General features: G+C 37.9%; 2 protein-coding genes and 1 non-coding gene across 4 annotated transcripts; 1 reads left to right on the forward strand and 2 right to left on the reverse strand.

Moving 5' to 3' along the window:
• Positions 1 to 982: 982 nt before the first annotated feature.
• ninj1 (ninjurin 1) lies at positions 983 to 16,498 on the forward strand. The gene is made up of 3 exons (XM_057845714.1): positions 983 to 1,168; positions 11,106 to 11,343; positions 15,597 to 16,498. Exons 1-3 carry the CDS (start codon positions 1,112 to 1,114, stop codon positions 15,737 to 15,739), a joined length of 438 nt encoding a protein of 145 aa, XP_057701697.1. The 5' UTR covers positions 983 to 1,111; the 3' UTR covers positions 15,740 to 16,498.
• card19 (caspase recruitment domain family, member 19) lies at positions 15,047 to 22,057 on the reverse strand. Of its 2 annotated transcripts, none has more exons than XM_057845712.1 (6): positions 21,987 to 22,057; positions 21,496 to 21,631; positions 20,064 to 20,220; positions 19,480 to 19,542; positions 19,289 to 19,354; positions 15,047 to 19,148 (listed from the first exon to the last, which is right to left on the reverse strand). In XM_057845712.1, exons 1-6 carry the CDS (start codon positions 22,040 to 22,042, stop codon positions 19,039 to 19,041), a joined length of 588 nt encoding a protein of 195 aa, XP_057701695.1. In that variant the 5' UTR covers positions 22,043 to 22,057; the 3' UTR covers positions 15,047 to 19,038. The 2 variants fall into 2 exon arrangements, with proteins under 2 accessions (XP_057701695.1, XP_057701696.1); XM_057845713.1 differs by having other exon boundaries at positions 15,051 to 19,148; positions 21,496 to 21,635; positions 21,987 to 22,050.
• LOC130922463 (U6atac minor spliceosomal RNA) lies at positions 18,017 to 18,144 on the reverse strand. Its single transcript, XR_009064510.1, has one exon. It is a non-coding gene; the product is annotated as a U6atac minor spliceosomal RNA (small nuclear RNA).
• Positions 22,058 to 22,351: the final 294 nt, after the last annotated feature.

Here is a 22,351-nt window from a genome sequence, read left to right on the forward strand (position 1 = left end):
GGGGGGGGGGGGGGGGGTCAAGTCATCAGCCAATCAAACGTGAGTTTGAGGGGGAAAAAATGGACCAGCGCATTCAGCAAGGGAAAAAGGGGTAAATATAAGTCTGAACGTAATGAAAATAATTCACTTAATAATGGTAGGGTGGATTGTATCCTTACAACATATGGGAAGGCAATCTAAATTACCTATATAACTGAACTCATTATAAAATGCAAATAAAGTTGCTTAAAAGATGGTGGGGACAATTTGAGCATCCTGAAATGTTGGTAGTGTTATGTCCCTACCGTCCCGTTGCAAACCTACGCCCTTGGTTTGGACATATCAGTTCTGCTGTACAAGTACCGTATGTGGAGTTTGGCCTTCCTGTGTGGAGTTTACGAGTTCCCCTTAGCTTGCGTGGGTTTCTTTTCACATTCCACAAGCATGTGACTACGGTTAACTCATTCACTTCCATTGACGGGGATAGACCTTCCCAGTCAAAAAGAATTGGACGGCTATTCACGTCACTGGCATCAAATATTGACTAATTCTACTTCATTGTGAATACAAATGTTTGTCATTTCAGAGTGTATCTGCCTACCATAATAAATGCAAGCGACATTGTAAATAAATAGGATTATGGACTGATCATTGCTTGCGTTCTCCTTGCATTCAAACAAGAACAAAACACCAATATTTTGACGCACAGCAAGACTGAGGCCCCGTCTGCAGTACCATATGATATGCACTAGATGACAGCAAAGGGTCGTGAGTGGGGTGTCAGTTCTGCGGGAAGTTCATCATCATCATAATCATCTGCTGGCTTTCCCCAATGGAAACATTACTCTTCTGGTTTTCACATCACTTGTGCGAATCCTGGTTAGGGAAATAGAGGATGAGGCGCAAGCGTGACAGCTAAAGTATTGGGTGTAGTCGTTGTTAACTCGGGTCTGCCTTAAGGGGCGGGAGTGTAGGCTTCTATAGCTGACTCCCCCTTTCTGTCGTCACGACATGCGTTGTAATTCCACGGACCGTGACCGTGCCCCCTACACGCTCGACCACTGCGGCTGTTACACCATTCCTGGGTTAATCATCGTCCCCTTGGTGCTGAAAGACAGAACATTAATCGGAGATGGCGACCGATGACTTGGAAATGAATTGCGATGCGGACCCGAACGGCGAGACGGAGGTAAAGCGATACCGTTAGACTGGACCAAATCCCCCTCCCTTGTCATACATGGACTAAACCGTTATGGGGATAAACTGGCAAGGAAATAACCCAAAGTGGTTAGTCATCCGGTGGATATAGCCCGTTTTTCCCAACCATTCACGATGAAGAAAATTTTACATTGGCCAAATGGTTGTGATTAGCCTCAGTTCGCGACTAGAAAGTGGAGAGGAATTAGGAGTTTCTAACAGAATTCAGATGATGGACGGTAAAACTATTAATCTTTTCAACAATGTAAAGAATTGAGCCTTTCATTAAACCTTTCAGGGACAGTGGTCACGAAAGTGAACAATTATTCAAAAGTTGGCACTTAAGATCTTTAACACTTTATAGGGGATTTTGTTAATTAAAACAAATAAATATTAGCAAGTATTATGTGACTTTTAAAAAAATCATGAATTCTTACTGTTTTGTATAATATTTTATATAATTATGAATACATTTATGAATTAATTTCATCGTGTAATTAAAAAAAAAAAAAAGCTAAATTAATGAAATTAAAATGAATATAAACAGAAGTATACTCTTTTTAAGACGCCCAAGTAACACAGTAAAGTTAATTCATAGTATTCATTCATAATATTTGACTCAATGCATGCTTCTGACGGAAATACACGTCCAATTAATTTAATCTGGGAGGACTGGCCATGAATGCTCATCTTTCAGTGCCATTAACAGCACTTGACGTCCAATCTATCTTGACTGGGAGGGGCGAATGAATGCTTATCAATGCCCCATCAATGGCAAGAGTGCTATATATACTGGACTGTCTCAGGAAATTAGAATACACAATATTCTAATTTTTTGAGACAGTCCTGTGTATATATACAGGACTGTCTCAGGAAATTAGAATACACAATATTCTAATTTCCTGACTGTCTCAGGAAATTAGAATATTGTGTATTCTAATTTCCTGACTGTCTCAGGAAATTAGAATATTGTGTATTCTAATTTCCTGAGACAGTCCTGTATATATACACAGGACTGTCTCAAAAAATTAGAATATTGTGTATTCTAATTTTCTGAGACAGTCCAGTATATATATGAAATCGCCGTCTCACCCACCCAGGCGGTATGGTCTCTCCTTTCAAGCTCGGGTCCTCTACCAGAGGCCTGGGAGCTTGAGGGTTCTGTGCAGGATCTTAGCTGTCCCTAGAACCTAGAATTGCGCTCTTCTGAATGGAGACATCGGACGTTGTTCCTGGTATCTGTTGGAGCCATGCACCCAGCTTGAGGGTTACTACCCCTAGTGTCATGATCACGACTGGCACCACTGTTGCCTTCACTCCCCACATTTTCTTCAACTCTTCCTTCAACCCTTGATATTTCTCCAGCTTTTCGTGTTCTTTTTTCCTGATGTTGCTATCGCTCGGGATTGCTACATCTATCACTACTGCTGTCTTCTGATGTTTATCCACCACCACTATGTCAGGCTGGTTGGCCATCACCAGTTTGTCTGTCTGGATCTGGAAGTCCCACAGGACCTCGGCTTGGTTGTTCTCAACCACCTGAGATCAGGGGTATCAAATTCATTTTTGTTTTATATAAATATTTATATTATAATGGGCACTTATATTTTGTTATGAATGGCAAGCCATTGATATGGATCCCAATCACAGACCCTGAGAACAGAAATAGTGAACGTTTGTTTTTAATAAGTACAACAAAGGGAGCACGTCAACAATGCAAGTGTAACAAAGTACAACTAAGGGAGCACGCCAGAAAACACGAATATCACAAAGTAAAAAAAATCTGATTACAAAGTCCAATATAGCACAAAAATAAAAAAACGATCAAACAAGGACACAACAGTAGAAACGTCTAGAAGCACGAAGACGATGAGGCACACACAGCGATAAGCAAGAAAAGTAAGAAAGCAATAGCAGTAGTAGTAGTAGTAGTAGTAGTTACTAACGCGCCACAGGTGTGTCGCATTGCCCCGCCCATCCGGCTCAATCCGGTGCTGAAAGAGAAAAAAACGAACTGAGAATGTACACAACATGACATATTTCATGTGGGCCGGACCGGTTTATTTTTCGCCAAATAAGTTAATTCCACTCAAAATGGACTGCACGTCTAGCATCGTCAATGGCACTGAAATATGAGCATTCACAGCCATTCCTCCCAGTTTAAGTGAATTGGACATCTATAGTTGTCAATGAATTCCTAATAGTTAATTTTAGGTCACTTCCTGTACATTTTGGGGTATTTAGTGGTCCCTTCGTGTACATTTAGGAACATTTTCTGTTAATTTTAGGACATTTCCGGGCTGCTTCTTGTTCATTGGTTACTTCTTGATGATTTCCAGGTTACTTCCTGTTGATTTTTTGGTCGCCCCCCTGTGTGTTTTGGGGCATTTTTGTGTCACTTCTTTGTTAATTCATTGGCTGCCATTAATATTGATAGATGTCCAATCCATTTTAACCGGGAGAAGGTGTATGAACAAATATGATGGCAGACAAAAAAAGTGAGCCAAGTGCAGAAATTCATCAATCTCCAGTTTTACCGTACCATTTTCAAAATAAAAGCATGTGATTATGTACAGTATGAATGAGCCACATAGTGCCTGTCAAGGGTAGAACAACCCCGCGAATCGGACCCCTAGCTGGCCGCTCCCGGCCCGCGGGCTGTACGTTTGACACTAGGAGTGGGAACCTTTTGGTACCTCACAATACGATACGATACAAAGCTCGCGATAACAATAATCTGACGATATAGCGATACAACGATTTCCGATATATTGGTCAGGAAATCATTCTAGGATATTCTACAAAATACTAATAAACAAAAAAACAAATTCTGCTGTGAATTGGAATGAGTTTATCACTAGTAGACGTCCAATCCGTTTGAGGTGGGAGGGACGGCAGCGTATGAACGAATGTTCATGCGCTGCCACCCTCCCACTTAAAACGGATTGAACGTCTATGGCTGTCAGTGGCAGCCAATGCCAGGCAATGAGTAATTTTGGGCCATTCAAGGTCATTAACCTGTTGATTTTCAGTTACTTCCTGTTGATTTTGGGGTATTTTATGGGTCACTTGCTGTTTATTTTGCGTTACAGAACAGGAAGTGACCTGGGAATCACCCAAATGAATAGGTAGTGACTCAAACTCAACAGGAAATGACCTGTAAATGCCCTAAAATGAAAAGCAAGTGACCTGAAAATGGCCCGAAAATCGGACCGAATGACTGTGAATGCTCTGGTTTTGAATGAACGAACGTTCACAGTCTAAACGGATTGGGCGTCAAGCGTCAATGGCAGCCTTTTTTTTTTTTTTCTAAATTGACACCTTTTTAAAACGATATCTCGAGTCTTGACAGGAGCATATCTATAACCTTTTGATACAAAGTATCACGATATATCACCATTTTGATATTTTGTCACACCCCTATTTGACACCACTGCAATCGAACGCAAAAGGACCTGCTTTATATTCAGTTGATGTGATGTGTGTTTAAACAGCTCCAATAAATTAGTGGTGTCACCGTTTTCAAGCTGAATAGTGCTTTGGAAATCAGTAATGTCCAATGAGGTGTAGGGTAAAGTAGACTGAAATGCTCCATCTTTGCTGATGAGTAAATCCACATACAGAATATCAAGATTCCTGACCAGGTTTATAACCTTGAATGCCCAATGGAGCCCAATGCACCTGGTTACCATCATCCAAGCTATAATACAAATGTCAATTTGGGGAGGAATGGGCAGAAGGGCAGTGCCGCTAAAATTATGTCATCAGCACTTACTAGAAACACCCACTCAGATTGCTCTGATCTCATCCACTATCACAGTGGCTCAGTATTTTCAAAACTCAGACCTTCGGGTATCCATGAACTGTAGCTATCCACAAAATATTGGGTAATAAATTATGTTTAATTTTCTTTTAAAAAAAAAAAAAAAAAAAAGTAAAAGTTCTCCTGCTTACTTTAAGTTCATCAGAAAAAAAACGTCCGTACCGTTGAAACTTCCCATTCCATGCAGATTTTTGTTTTCTTAAATGGTAATGGCTGGAGTTTAATAAATGTAAATTGTTCTGGAATCACACTCTTATCTCAAGTCAGCTTTCCTCTTTGATATATATATATGGTAAGTAAAGCAATTAATTGTAGCAGTTCTTAAAACAACAAACATAACGTACCCAGTAATAGAATACTTTACATAAAAATGTGATTGTTGATCCTTCCATCCATTCATTTATTTATCGACTTGTCTATTAAATATGTAATGTATGCCTATTATTGTTTACATTAGAAAAACAATGAAGACATAGAATTCCTAATTGACTTTAATGGGAGTTGTAATCCCTAACAATGTCCTGAGGGTTTTACAGGCCCACAGGAAGAAACCAGTCCAAGTTCCTGAGAAAGGCTCTTTTTAAACTTGACAGCACATGAGGGGGGAAAAAAAGGAGAAAGACGATTAAGGGCAGAAGGAAGGGAAAAGGAAGTCGTGACTCTGGCACTCTAGTCTACAGAAAAAGCATGTACGGTCCACAATTTAGTGTTGTCAGCCATAGCACAAGGCAGACCCTTGTTGAAGTACTTCTGTGGGCTCTGTGCAGATAAAACTTTGACAACTCATCTATGCAGAACTTGTCAGGTTGCCAAATATAAAGGCTTCCTCTTATGTAAGATTATGGGCATACAAAACCAGGAAGGCTGTGCATGGCCTCTTCCTGGCTGGAATGACCATCCAAATCCAAGCCTTAACTTTCCAAAATGGGTCCAATAGCACATTTTGTTTGTGTTTCCTTTTTTTTTTTTTTTTTTTTTTTTTTTAAATGAACAAACCTGCTCATCTAAGTTTAAAATGTGTTTTGTGTAATACACTTGTTTGGCTGATTTCCAATGTATCTGGTTGGACGCCCGTTCATATTATATGAACCCACTCAGCTCTAAAAAAAGGATGTAGCGTTTACAACATTGTTTGACCTTTGAGTGAAAGCAGAACAGCGGACTTGTGGGTCCTGATTGCCCTGAGTTTTGCTTTCTGCGATGAAGCACTTTGACATGCATGAGGGTTTTCCCGGATAAACGTAATGTAATGATAAAAATTTTGTAATGGGTGAATAAATATGTCAGAGGATCGGTTATGACGACAGACTTTTAAAATGCTTTGATTTGGATTTGACACAATCATGATTTTGTCTATGTGAATTCCACTTTTACCGCAACATTACATTACAATTGCTCAATAGTCTTTGTCCTCTGGGTGAAACTGGCACACTCAACAAAAACCAAATTCCCACATTTAGGACAGTATGCAATAGCCTTTATAGATATACAGTGATACCTTTACGTATTAAATTAATTTGTTCTGGAAGTAGTTTTGTAACTTCTCTAAGTATTCATGTTTTCCATGCAAGTGCCCCAGTCTGTTCCAAGCCCTCCAAATTTAAGACATAAATCTTTTATAATGCAGAGAAATGCATCAAAACATGTAACAAATACACGATACGATTAGATTATTTCACAATAAAAATAAAATCAGAGTTGTGCATAATGTAAAAAACAAAGAACAAAAGTTAATACACTCATATGAAGCTGTCAGAACACGAGGAGCGAATGAAGAGGGCGCTTGGATACAGACTTACACATACAGTAATGGTCCCTCTTAGCCAGCCAGGAATGCTAGGCAATAATAAACTCTAGGAGCTGTGAGTACCAGCCCTACTATATTTTTACCTTTCGTATCCTGAAATTTCTTTAGGTAAAAAGAGGCAATATTCTCCTGTTGAGGCAATTCTTAACCTGAAAATTCTGTATGTAGAGACGTTCGTAAGTAGAGGTACCACTGTACTGAAATTATTGCGCATGCAGCATTGCATCTTAGAATGTTCTCCTTTGGTGGATTTATCCTGAAAAGACAAAAAACTCATATTGCAAAATGTGTTAAATCAAAGTTGAACCTTTTGTCCATTGTTGCCAAATGGAAATTTGCATGGTGCAAACACAGCACTTCTCATTACCAAAGAGCACCATGTTCATCGTGAAAAATTATGGTAGCGATGTCAAGCTTTGTCACGTAAGCCTTTTTTTCTTTATTCGGGTCTGCTAAAATGCCTAAAAAGTATCAGGAAAAACCCACTAGAACATGTGATTTTTTTTGGGGGGGGAGGGGGTAATCAAAAGCTGTTTAAATGTTGACAGTCGTGTGCTGTCTAGGGGTGAAAATCACCAATTTCATGACAGTATAATATAATCTAGATTCTTCGGACAACAATAACTTGAAAACAAAAATTTGCTGCTCTAAAGTCTGTTACGATTCGATTCGGTGTCTACAGATTTAATACTATTGTTATGTCTACATTGAATACAGTCAGTTTCATTTTATGAAAAGCAATGAAAATACAACACAGTTTTGATATTTGGCAATTTTGTTTTGCTGAATATTTTCAGTTTGGATGAAAACCTTTTTTTTTTTTTTTTTAAATTCAAAACTATCTAAAAGATGACATAATATGTCAACGTTCTGCGTTTTGCTTCATTTTTGATTGTGCTCGTTGTGTTTTTATCTACTTTGCAGGTTATAGATAACATCAAAGGTAGAGGATTTAAAAAATATATATATTTACATGTGCACTATATTGATCATAGTTTATATATTACAAAAGCAGCATTTGATCAGAGAGGTGTAGACAATGAAGAATTTTTAGGCAATGTGATTGGCACGGAAAACAACACAGTATTTTTTTTATGTGCTGCTATTTTGCCTCATTTGTTAATTTGTGACACCCAACTAAGGACACATTGGTAGGTCGTTTTGACCCAAAGACAGCTGGAGGAACAAACATCAGTCAAACCTTGCACATTTGGAAAGATCACATGACTGCAAATGTACTGAAGACAAAAACACAAATACCATTTTTCTGCATTAGGCAGCACTTGAAGGGCGTTCAATTTGTAGATTGATTTAATCCAATGTTTAAACAAAATAAGAACATGTGGCCTGGGATAGTTTTATTGAGTCAGTTTTTCTCAACTGTTTTGTTGTGAGACACCTTCTCACGCTAGCTGATTTGTTAACAAGGTATAGCACAATATACTGTACGTACTGATAGAGGAAAGATTTCACATTTTTGAGGCAAGTCTACAACAGAGGGAATCAATTTATTTCCAACTAAAGTAGACTCGTAAAAGGTTTCTTCAACAAAAAAAACTCAATTTGTGCCAATAAACACACATGATGATGACTGTGGGAAATTCCATCATGCAACAAAAATAAGCCCTAAAATCCCTTTAAGGAAATGAGAGTGTATAATATTTCCTTGTGAGGATTTAGTATTTATGTGAAAACACAGTGGATGGAGATTTTCTATTTCAATAGCACCATTGAAAGGTAATTATTTTGATCTTGCGCATAAACCATTTCACCACCTCTTAAATATACAGTAGTATGATAAAGGGCCAGATACAGTAAATAATAACCTAATGTAGACTCACTCCATGATGAATATCCAGGTGATAACTGCTTTTGGTTCACCTGTAATTTTCTGTTCCAACAGCGATCCTGTAAAAATGGTGTATCCGAGCCATTAAATAAAAACACTGCATTAGCTTTCTTTAACACCACTTTTTACATTGAACTCAATAAAGAGGAATACAATATTGTCTCGCCTCCTTGAAGCATCAATCATTCAGGCAATCAAGTGAAAAGGTACATGCGATGTACAAATTAAACACTTGTAGGCAGCAACAATTTAAAGGATTTCAACATCAGGTACATTTTGTGTGTGTAAAGGCTCTCTATAAAGCCAGAAAAAGACAACTTCATCCCACCATTCTTCATATCCCCTAAATGCTAGGAAAAAGATGGTGGTGTAAAAGCGACACTATTCAATGTCCCTCATGTCATTTTAGTTGTATTAGACTGAGCAGCCTGGATAAAGCTATGTGTGCAAATTTCGTATGGCACAATTATAGCCCCAGTTCTCCATGCATTATGTGGCATCACTGGTACCCTTCAGTGCTGGTTTAAATGAATATTTAAAAAAAAAAAAAAAAAAGGCCAAGAAGGGGCAAATCTGCCAAACCTCAAGATGGTCCCCGAGTTACAATGTGATGACACATGAGACAGTTGCCACCTGACTATTTCCAGAAACATGAAATAAATTGAGTGTCATTCATAAGAAGACTTATTTCAGTAAAGAGGAGTGCATAAATATTCAAGTTGAGTCAAGTAATGAGCATATTTTAGCATCAATTCATTTTTAAAAATATATATAGAATTACAATGCCTATATATTAATAAAAGCTGTCTTCAAATTTTGGCTCATCACAGACTACGAACAACCTAACAACATTTGATTTTGTTGAATTTGTTAAGAATGGCTTCAAAATAGTGAAAAATCAAGTCCCTGCCTCCTTTAATCACTGTTACCCAAGGGCATAGGTTGTGTCTCAACATTGGAAGGGACGTTATGTAAGCATAAGCTGCATGTACACTTTTTGCTGGGGACAGGACATTTACAAGACCAAACAGATTGGTTAAATGGGGGTTTGGGCTACATTTCTCACAAATATGAACCTAATTAATTAATAGGCTAAATGATCAATGCAAAATAAATCTGTATTGACTTATAATAACTGTCATGTGTATTGATTCAGGCGAAACACCAGTCAATTCAAACCTTTATTTCAAAAACTACTAAAAGACAAAAAAAAAAAAAAAAAAAAAAACATTTTGAAAATTTCCATTTTATAAATATCTGGATTTAACTTATGGAACTTCATGTTAGCCTACATTGTCCTTCACCACAAGAGTAATGGCTTTTTTTGGCTGTGTCTTTGACCTTATTCCCCATTGTTTTCATCTCTAAAGTGCATCAGTGTGTTGAGCAATTATGGGAAAAAATACATTTCTCACAGTTAATGAAGGTTTACAGTAGAAAACACCTATCTCTAAGCAGCTTCCTACTCGAGTTTTGCAGGTTAGCAAGTTTACACAGTTTAATGTTATGCTAAATCTGATGCAGGTCGGACTTTCAGTAGCAAATTTAGTGGTGTGTTCCCCACCTCCACGAGATTTACGTCTTTTCACATTACTTACAGTGGCTGCTGTTGGCTGGAAAGAAACTTCTACTACGCCTCTTCTTCGAAGAGAGCAGAGGATGCAGCATATTGTCGACATATTTATGTCGGGTCTGTGAGTGCGTGTGAGTGCATATGAGTGTGTGTGTGGGGGCGGGGGTCAAGACATCAGCCAATCAAAAGTGTGTTTAAGGAAAAAAGACCGCCACATTCAGCAAGAGAAAAGGAGTAATTGCAAGTCTAAACATAATGAAAATAATTCACTTAATATTGGTAGGGTCAATTCTCTCCTTACAACATATTGGAAGACAACATAAATGACCCATACAACTGAACTTATTTTATAATGCACATAAGGTTGCTTAAAAGTTGGTGGGGACAATTTGAGCTTCCTGAAAAGTTGGTAGTGTTATGTCCCTAACGTGCCTATGCAAACCTACGCCCTTGCTGTTACCGCATCAGCTGGTTGTGTTGAAACCAGACCCTGCGCATCCAACAATCAAATACCACTATACAACCTAAAAAAAAACTGGATGTTCTTTGTCTAGCGTCTTTCTTCTGCCTCCAAATAACAACTGTACATGTTGAGTCGAGAAAATATATCTGCTGGCTGGAATGCATCCCACTGGGTCATCATGAGGCTTTTCCACTCTGTGACAATGAGCCGCTCTAAAGTGGCCATGCAAGCATGAAAACACAGTCTTATCAGAATGGCTCTCACATTAATTAGGCTTGTGAGTTAGATAATGTTAATAATGTTTAATAATCTAGGTTTTTATGACATTAGTCATATTCTTCCTCCCAGAATATTGGTTGACATTTTAACGCGCGTACTGTATTAGGTCCTCATGTCCATTTTTTTCTGTTTCAGGCTACACTGCCAAACAACCAAAGGAGGCCGAGGAGACCCATGAACATGAACCATTATGCCAATAAGAAGAGCGTGGCACAGAGCATGTTGGATGTGGCGTTGCTAATGGCCAATGCCTCGCAGCTGAAGGCCGTGTTGGAGCAAGGCCCATCTTTCTCTTTTTACACGCCACTCATCATTCTCATCAGCATCTCCCTCACCCTGCAAATATTAGTAGGAATTATGCTCATTTTTATCGGTAGGATTGCATTTTTTTTTTTCATGGGGGGTTAAATGTTTGTCTCTTACTTTCACTACAAGAGGCTTCTATTACAGAACCGTCTACCTTTTCAACTCGAGGTAACCTGAAACGCTACTTGGCTACATAGGGTTTCTTTCAAATCCGATTGATACAAAGTAGATAGAAAGTGCTTGATTAAAAAAATAGGTCACTGGATGAACAAATGAGCAACAGAAAAGCACTTACTCATGTTGTTTTCGACTTTAATAGATGCATGTCCACTTGTCGATATGATGAGGTAAAATGTGTGGTGCCGTTTCTAAAATATGTACATTTCCTTTAAATTGTTTTTGCCTTTCATGTTTGTAATTTGTATGTAGTTTAACCCAAAATATTTAGATTGCCTATTTACTTTTCACATGTGTATTTAACATTAACATATAAGTTGAATATTTAGAATTAGGATTCATACAGTTTACATTTATATCAAAGTTTAGAGCTAACTTTTAATAATTCACTATAACTATTTCATATGAAGTATCTTTAACTTGTCTTACGTTATTGAAAGCTGAATGTTACAAATTGTTTATTTTCAGCATAGGCCGTTTTACTAACAGCACCCCACGTGTTGTTTTACTAAGCTATACATTTTACTTTTACTTGAGTAGATTTGTGAAGAAAAAAACACTACTCTTACTCCGCTATTTTGGGCAACATTAGAGCCGTTACATTTTTCCTCTTTATTCTACATATTAGATGTATTTTTTTTATTTTATTCTACATTTTCACCAATGAGACGTCGCAACAATGATCATGTGACTCCATTATACCAATCATACACAAGCTTGCCGTTCTATGTTCACGCCAGCTTGCTCAATCGTATGGTGACTTTAAAGCACCGTAAAAAATGAAGTATTTGACATAGAGCGCTGCCCTCAACATGACTCAAAAGCCTGGATTTTAACCTCTCTCCCAGTTTTTATTTGACCACGGAAACCCAGAGAAGTTACCCTTTTAATTTCATAATAGTAATTATAAAGGAACTTCTCACTATTCAAACTAGGAACCATTTTCTCCACTTTGGACAAATATATATTTTTTTTAATTCTCCTGTCGGAATTCAATTTTTTTTTTTTTTTTATTTCTTTGGCCTATTGTGGTTATGTAATGGTTTATGGTACAGTTTCATTATAACAACAGTTTATATAGATAATTGTGCTCAGAAAAAATATACCATTGTTTAAAAAAAAAAAAATGTAAGCAGTTACTCACAATATTACTCATTACTTGAGTACTATTATTTTGAAGTAACGATACTCTTACTTGAGTAAAATTTTTGGCTACTCTACCCACCTCTGCTCAGGGTGAAAACAGTAAATACTGGCATTATTCAGATGCAAATGTGCCTTAAGTACTTTAAAAAGCCTGACTCTGTCCAACTGTTTTTCCATTTAGTTTTGGGTATCATTTGGACAGAAGTGAGGCCATCAGCATTTCTGTAAGCATGTTACCTAGTTGTCTACGGCTCGCCATTTACTTTGGAGATGTGTTGCAAAATTGACTCCTGACAAAATGTTTTTCTGTCCCCAACTACAGTTCAATCACACTGTTCTGATGCCTTCCCATTTAGAATGTCCATGGCAAATTATTTGAAACTGAATCTGTCCTTGACAAACGACACAGAGAACTTCCTGCTACCATTACCACTGATGAGAAAAACAATTAACTCCTATAGCAGGTTTTAACACATACGGTTGCTAGGAAACATCTATCCAGAAAGTTGGACTGGAACTCGGCAACAACTAAAGCCCGATTTAGTGCATACAGTACTCTGCAGACTGACATAGCTATACCCCTAAAATGATCATCAGCCTGAAGTGTAAATCTGTCTGAATGACACCTGTAGCAAATTAGAAAACAGGAAGTATACACTGACTTTTGGGACTGCCTATTAGTCAATTTAATTTGAAAACTGGCCATTATTTCATATTATGCAGAGGTAGAGAACCTGTCCAAAAGAAGTCCTCGGTGTAGACAAAGAAATCGCAAAGACGTCAAGTAAAGCCTGACTGTGAGGATCATACTAATTTTGTAATTATATTAGAAGTATTTGAAATACAGTGCCTTGCAAAAGTATTCGGCCCCCTTGAATCTTGCAACCTTTCGCCACATTTCAAGCTTCAAACATAAAGATATGAAATTAAATTTTTTTGTCAAGAATCAACAACAAGTGAGACACAATCGTGAAGTGGAACAACATTTATTGGATAATTTAAACTTTTTTAACAAATAAAAAACTGAAAAGTGGGGCGTGCAATATTATTCGGCCCCTTTACTTTCAGTGCAGCAAACTCACTCCAGAAGTTCAGTGAGGATCTCTGAATGATCCAATGTTGTCCTAAATGACCGATGATGATAAATAGAATCCACCTGTGTGTAATCAAGTCTCCGTATAAATGCACCTGCTCTGTGATAGTCTCAGGGTTCTGTTTAAAGTGCAGAGAGCATTATGAAAACCAAGGAACACACCAGGCAGGTCCGAGATACTGTTGTGGAGAAGTTTAAAGTCGGATTTGGATACAAAAAGATTTCCCAAGCTTTAAACAGCTCAAGGAGCACTGTGCAAGCCATCATATTGAAATGGAAGGAGCATCAGACCACTGCAAATCTACCAAGACCCGGTTGTCCTTCCAAACTTTCTTCTCAAACAAGGAGAAAACTGATCAGAGATGCAGCCAAGAGGCCCATGATCACTCTGGATGAACTGCAGAGATCTACAGCTGAGGTGGGAGAGTCTGTCCATAGGACAACAATCAGTCGTACACTGCACAAATCTGGCCTTTATGGAAGAGTGGCAAGAAGAAAGCCATTTCTCAAAGATATCCATAAAAAGTCTCGTTTAAAGTTTGCCACAAGCACCTGGGAGACACACCAAACATGTGGAAGAAGGTGCTCTGTTCAGATGAAACCAAAATTGAACTTTTTGGCCACAATGCAAAACGATATGTTTGGCGTAAAAGCAACACAGCTCATCACCCTGAACACACCATCCCCACTGTCAAACATGGTGGTGGCAGCATCATGGTTTGGGCCTGCTTTTCTTCAGCAGGGACAGGGAAGATGGTTAAAATTGACGGGAAGATGGATGCAGCCAAATACAGGAACATTCTGGAAGAAAACCTGTTGGTATCTGCACAAGACCTGAGACTGGGACGGAGATTTATCTTCAAACAGGACAATGATCCAAAACATAAAGCCAAATCTACAATGGAATGGTTAAAAAATAAACGTATCCAGGTGTTAGAATGGCCAAGTCAAAGTCCAGACCTGAATCCAATCGAGAATCTGTGGAAAGCGCTGAAGACTGCTGTTCACAAACACTCTCCATCCAACCTCACTGAGCTCGAGCTGTTTTGCAAGGAAGAATGGGCAAGAATGTCAGTCTCTAGATGTGCAAAACTGATAGAAACATACCCCAAGCGACTTGCAGCTGTAATTGGAGCAAAAGGTGGCGCTACAAAGTATTAACGCAAGGGGGCCGAATAATATTGCACGCCCCACTTTTCAGTTTTTTATTTGTTAAAAAAGTTTAAATTATCCAATAAATTTTGTTCCACTTCACGATTGTGTCCCACTTGTTGTTGATTCTTGACAAAAAATTAAATTTTTATATCTTTATGTTTGAAGCCTGAAATGTGGCGAAAGGTTGCAAGGTTCAAGGGGGCCAAATACTTTTGCAAGGCACTGTAGTTCTTAATGCCATGCAGCGCTGTTCTAAATAGTTGTAAACAACAATTACAGACATACAAGTATAGCTAAACGATTGTACTTTTGACACTATCAATTAGAAGAGGGCATTATTATTGCCTTTAGTCCATTCCAGCGTATTTGCTAAATAAAACACGGTCTAGTGGAAGCACTAGGGCCGCTTAGTGCAGTGTCTGAAGGCTGTGCCTTTATCTTATCCCAACAGAGTGCATACTATTGAGAAAAGCTGCTAAATTTAGAGAGCCACAACAGGAAGATCTGAATTTCAATCATCTGAAACCGCTAATAGTGTACATGCAGATGTCATATATTTTGTACAGAAGTTCAATAACGATGCCAGCGAGTATTTAGAAAGGAGCGTCAGGTAATAACTGATCAGAAGGGGAACCCCCAGTTATTCCTCAACTATGATTGCTGCTGCTTTCCGGGTAGGCAGTTCTCTACTGCCCCTTGGTGGACAATAACAGTCTCGTTGATGATGACTCAATTTCTATCTTTTGCAGTCAAGTGGAACCTGAATGATGAACGAATGCACTATAGGTTGAATGTCCTGGAGAATTTGACCACAGCCTTTGTGTTTGTCATCGTCGTGGTCAATGTCTTCATCACTGCCTTCGGCGTCCAGCGACCCAACACGACTGCATGACCTGAAACTTTGAAATCTACATCATCTGTCTAGCCTGTGGATTTACCCAACATGCATTTGCACTCATGAACAGTTTATTTTCCTTGCCTACAAACTGTCTCGCAGATACACACACAGATGCGTTTATCCTGGAATTTGACCTGGCATGCTCGGGGAAAGCAAAAGTACACCGAGGATCAAATGATGCGGTCAAGCGAACACAATCCACTCTACAATGACTGTTGATTTTGTAACTCTGGGCAGTATTGGACTTTTTGTTATGTTTTTTTTACATAAACATACTATTTTAAAATTTCTAATATCATACTCAGGTCACTTTGACTAAAACAACTGCCTTTTCATACGAACACATTTGTTACTGTTAACCACGGAGTGTAGTTCGAATTTAAAGGGATGCCCATGCACGCTTCAAACAGGTTTTGCCTTACCGCATGTCTGACCTCATGAAGTGAACAAGTTATACACTTGACGTGACTTAAAAGCTTTATTTCGCTGATCATGTTGTAAGCATCAAGCAAGATTCGGAGGTATTTGTTTTGCTGTTTACTATATGTGCTATGCAACCACTACTGTGTATTTAAATGAGTAACATGTATATTTTAGTTATAGCCTTCATGTGTCTGTTCAATTATTGGGAGTATATGTTTTTATAGCATTTTCTAAGGACTGAAATCTTTTTGAGATTTTACTGTATGACATAATAAACACTGTGACAACTATTTTAAATTAAAGTATGACCAAAACAAACAGCTGTTATCTTTTTGTTTATTGTGAGAATATACATAGTTCAGAGGACCTAAGTGGCACTTCTACATTTAAGGCATCTTCACATGAAAAAGTAAATATAATGCAAGCAGGCACAGAGAACTGTTAAATAACATCACTCAGGGATAAAATATGACCACCCAACTGCACAACAAGTAAAATAGAGAAATACAAGTAATGAAGCATGCATGTACAAGTTACCAGGGGTGTGACAAAATATCAAAATGGTGAGATATCGTGATACTTTGTATCACAAAAGGTTATCGATATGCTCCTGCCAAGAATCAAGATATCGTTTTAAAAAGGGGTCAATGTCTAAAAAATCATTAAAAAGGAACCAACAAGTTGCTACCAAAATCTTCCACCATAATAGTGTCTCAGTTAACTCTAAGGCTGCATTGACGGTACACGACGCCCAATCCATTTAGACTGGGAACGTTCGTTCATTCGAAACCAGAGCATTCACAGTCATTCTGTCCGATTTTCAGGGCATTTACAGCTCATTTCCTGATGAGTTTGAGTCACTGCCTATTCATTTTGGGTGATTCCCAGGTCACTTTATGTTCTGTAACTCAAAATAAACAGGAAGTGACCTGTAAAATACCCCCAAATCAACAGGAAGTAACTGAAAATCAACAGGTAAACAACCTTAAATAGCCCCAAATTACCTCAATACCTGGCAGTGGCTGCCACTGACGGTCATAGACATTAAATCCGTTTGAAGTGGGAGGGATGTTCATTCGCTGCCACCCTCCCAATTCAAATGGATTGGACGTCTACTAGTGATAAACTCATTCCAATTCACAGCAGAAGCTTGTTTTTCTGTTTATTAGTTGTTTGTAGAATATTCTAGAATGATTTCCTGACCAATGTATCGAAAATCGTTGTATCGCCATATCGTCAGATCATCGTTATCGTGAGCTTTGTATCGCATATCGTATCGTGAGGTACCAAGAGGTTCCCACTCCTATGTAGAACTACTTGTTTTCACAAAGCACCAATAAAGTGTCAACTATTATAGATACTAATACTTCTTAGTTTCCTTTCTTTCCCCTAACTACTTTTTTTTTTTTTTTTTTTTTTTTAATTATTTACATGAGCCTAAGATACCCCTCATTAATATGACACATTATAAAGTTCAGTATGGTAAATCCATTCAATACAAGGCAGAGCTTTTATTTATTTTTTTTAAGGGAATTTAAAGTTTGCAAAAGGCACTCAATGGTAGAAATTCCAAATATGGAGGAAATAGTCAAGAAATAATTGGGTTGAGATTTAGGAACATTTAAAAATATTTCTTAAGGCAAACTGTGTGGACAATATGTGAGCAGCTGACAGGTGAATAAAATCACAAAATATTAGAAACTTCCAAAAAATAGGGTTGAACGTTTGTCCTGGCTCAAAGCAAAATAAGTGCTTACACTGCCTGGCACCACAAGTAAAACACAAATATCCCTGAATTTAGATAAGCTGTTGAATAAAGTAGTAATAACGTGTTGTGTTTACTCATAAGAAAAAACTTGGTTAGAGATACCACAAAGTAAGTGGCAATGCCTTAACCATATGTGTGTTGCAGGTCACAGGGACCATTTCCATCCTTGTCAAGGGGAGTGCTAACCTTCTCTCCTTTCATACAACACGAGCAATTCCCAAGGCAGTCGGGTTACTTAAAGGGGGTAACTACACTCATCATTTTCACTTACGGTGTAAGTATCGCTAATATTACCGACGAGGCTGCTAAAAGTTCCCGCAAAACCGACGTGTAATTGGACTTTTCCCCCTGCGTTTCAGCATTTGTGTTTACGGCTTTAATTTATCTTAGATTTTATTCGTTTACAGTTTGTTATTGCTACCCATAATGCACCGCGCACAAGCCTTGGAAATGATTGGTTAGGACAGTCATACGGGCGCGGGCAGCATTACGCGCAATCGAAATATTTTTTCTAAGTAAAACAAAGTCACAAGTAAAAAGACTTTCATAGGTTTTCTTGACTGGGCACTTAGAAAATACAGTTTTTTGCTTCACCTATTGCATTTTGACGCTGTATTAACAGAATCCCTTTGTGCTTGTACTCCCTTTGCACCACACGGGGGCAACAAAATACCTTAAAAAATGTTCTACAGCTCTTAAAACTTTCAGGACGTCAAAATAATCCATCTAGAAACCATTGCACGGGAAACAGTATTGAATCTAATTATAGTCAATGGATCAAGTTAAAGTTATAACGTCTGTCTTTCAAGACTGTGTGATAATTATACAATAATTGCTCATTTAAAGTTAACTGAAATATACTGATCTTGTTGTTTTTACTTCATTAATTATGTTTATAAATGACTTTACCTCAATAAACCAGGTCTAAGAAAAATGTCTGCTAAATGTTCCCTGTCACTCATATCCTGGACCCCCAAAGAGATAAAAACTAATGAGTAAAAATGGTTTTAGTCTCGACTGCTTGAAAAGGCAAAGTATGGTGATGTGCTTTGGTTCAAATGAAGGTTGCTGACATCCAAGGACACTAAAGGTCAGTTGATCCTTACTTCATGAGGCTTTCTTCTGTGTACCATACCAGAACCTCACGGGCTTTTCTTTTCAAGCCCAAAGCCGCCATCCCGAGAGCCCCACTTCCTCCAGTCACTTTGGTTTCTAAGGAACAAGGAAAGCTTTGATGCTAACCCAAAAGAATAACTTGGATATCTTTTTTTGTTTCTTTGTTAAGTTTAAGAATTCTACTGCGATTCAGTGCTTTATTTGCATTACCAGAAATATAAACAATAGCTCCTTACCACCAAGGTAATAAACTAATGCCATTCCAACCGCAACACCGAAGCAGCCCATGAAGAAAATGGGACCTAGAAAGAGGTCATTTTAGGAGCATTGCCAAAAATTGATAACAGCATGCAAATCTACATAATATTGTGTGATACAACATTTATGGACATATTTACATCTATACAGTACATCGTATTTATATTACCTTTGTCATTCATAACATGTCTCTCTTTGTAAGCACTTGGATATGTGAGAGGATCAACAGAATCTGGAGAAAAAGTGAGAACCCTGATTGGATGGTTTACATTTTAGGATTAGACTGTAACCTCGCAAGTCCAATGCTCTAAAATGCTACAAATTGGATGGAATTAGACGTTCTCTGTAAGTCAACCAAAACTTTCATGACAATAAAAACCCAGTGAGACCTCAGTTCTATTAACATAAGAAGTGTGTATGGGTTTTTTCCCCCAGGACCTTTTGTTTTTGTGCTATGACACCGAAAAAATGTATCATGGTAGCAAATGAGAAAATGTTTGTTATAACCATAGAACCAGATATATGATAGTGTTGACCTTCCAAATACACTATTAAACGTGAGTAGCGTTCATTTGATTTTATTTTTATGTAATTGCACCAAAGTAGTTAACTTGTATCAATGTTAAAATGCCCCTTCATTTGTTGTTCATAAATGAATTAGGTGTTATGAAAGTGATAGTTTGTTTTCAAGTTAGTGCATTTAATTGCTTAGCTGCTGAATATTGGGAGTAATAACGCGTTTTGCACACAAACCTCGAAGGCGGAGGCGTGTAGGCAAGCTGTAGTATACGTCCTCTACATGCAGGTGCAGAGCCCTATAAAATTCCCGGCATGCTTCCTCGCCTTTTGCTTGCAGGTGAGTCACGAGCTCACCCAGTCGTACGCACGTAGGCACGTCCAACTTTCGAAACTGCAATTGACCACAAATGACAAATGAGATGGCTGCAATTTCCCTTTACATTTAACTAGTTTTCCATCATAATAATTAATAAACATTTATGACGACAAGAAATAGTTTGTAATAGTAATACAATAAACATATTGGAGTTAAGTTTGTACTCATTAATATACAGAGCTGTTAACGTGTTTATTTTCTTTAGTTTCACTCTCATGCTACACACTCTGTATAGATTTACTGTATAACACTGATTATAACATTTTAAAATTGCACCTACTTTTGTTCCTAAAAGTTAGATTACTCACATGATTTTGATCAAACTTAGCAACAATATAGAAAGTGTGATCACGCCCCACCCCCATGTACTCGCATTTATTTGCACTCAACAATGGGCGGGTGGTATAATGGCTGTAATACATATCTTCTTCAGTCACAAATTCATGGTGCACTCTGCTTGAAATCAAATTGGGATCCTGTGGACTAAACTGAGTTTGACACAACTTTTCTTTAAAATGTGATTACTTATGTTGCTGTTTGAACAAAACATACATTGTTTTGCATTTTGTTGACTCTGTGCTGAATGTTAAGGGAAGGTATGCACCAAACTAATGTTTTATGCCACCCTCGCACTTAAAAATGTGTCTGGTTTTACTTATATAACTGTCCTCCAGGAAGCATAAATACAGTGATCCCTTACTATTTCGCAGCTAAAATTTCCCGCCCTCAGTTCAATGCGTTTTTTATTTATTTTTTATCTTGTTATAAGAATAAAAGAGTTCTAAAAACATTTATGTACACTTTATTGACATTTACATATCTATGTACACTTACACACCCACACACGTATCATATGGGAGCGATTGAGAGAATGAATGTATAGTACGTTTCACACTATTCTACAATGTTCTAATGATAACATATTTATTAATAGGGTTTTATATACACTTATGGATATGTATACACAAAGAATGTATTTTAAAAATGGGGGGTGACATTATTTCAAGGTTTTTCCTTTTACGCGGTCAGTTCTAGTCCCCATTAACAGCAATAAGTGAGGGATCACTGTACAGTATATACAATTTCCCTAGGTAAACAAGGGGTACACGAAACTATTTACAACTGGTTAATACAACAATAACACTACTAATCGTTCACACTTGGTGAAGTGCACAGACAGCACACTTGCTTTTTAAAAACGCCCCGAATAATGTAAAAATGTTCTTGTACTTTGACAACAATAAACGAACTTTATGCATGCGTGCTTGCTTTCTTAAAGTTTGCACTTGCCTTGGTGGCCTCTTTGTCTGTGAGTATTTGCGGGTAGATTCGATTGAGCTGTAGGATGACTTTGTCCACCAGCTCTGTGTCAAGTCTCCTCTCTGTTCTGAGGAAGGCAGCATCCTCTGTCAGCTGGTCATGGAAACTATCTGTCCACACACAGCAGTTTAATTGAAATAAATTGTATCGTCGATATACCGGCGCACAAAATACAAATAAATTGCGATACACGTTTTAAGAAATAAACCTCGTTCTATTAGAACGAAAAGGAGGTTAAAAGTCGAAGAGGATCCGAGTTAGCAAGGACCACCGAAGCAACTACAACATCTACGAAAACAAAGTTTTTGGGCCGTCTACTTATTACCCGGTTGAATTGTCATTTGCAAGTAAATTATGAATGGCGCTCCTTTGATGAAAAGGGTCGAAATCTAAAACCTCAGCTCTTAAAGTGAAAATGTTATTATAAACGGGTACAAATAAAGTCAACGAAAGACACAAACCTCCCATGTTGGAGTCCCTTCTGCCCTTTTTCCAAGACGCGCCCCCTTGACGTCATAACTTCCGTGCCGTGACCGGAAACGGAAATTCGTGGAGTTCTTATTTTGAGATGACAAAAATAAGAGGCTAAAATTAAACAAGGATGAAAAACACTGTACAGTCTGATTGTAAATAATTTGATCTACCAAATTCAGCATTCAACATGGAATATCCCTTTACTGTATTATTATTCACATTGAAAAAGATCTACAGAGCATGAACAGAGCAACCGAAGCCTGTCCAGAGACGGCAAGGGTTCCAAGTTCCCCGCATTTTGTTACAAAATACTCTCGGGAGGTCATTTTGTACTAAATTACATGACATTAGA

Source organism: Corythoichthys intestinalis, chromosome 9 (genome assembly GCF_030265065.1).
Source record: "Corythoichthys intestinalis isolate RoL2023-P3 chromosome 9, ASM3026506v1, whole genome shotgun sequence".
In the NCBI taxonomy this organism is placed as follows: Eukaryota; Metazoa; Chordata; class Actinopteri; order Syngnathiformes; family Syngnathidae; genus Corythoichthys; species Corythoichthys intestinalis.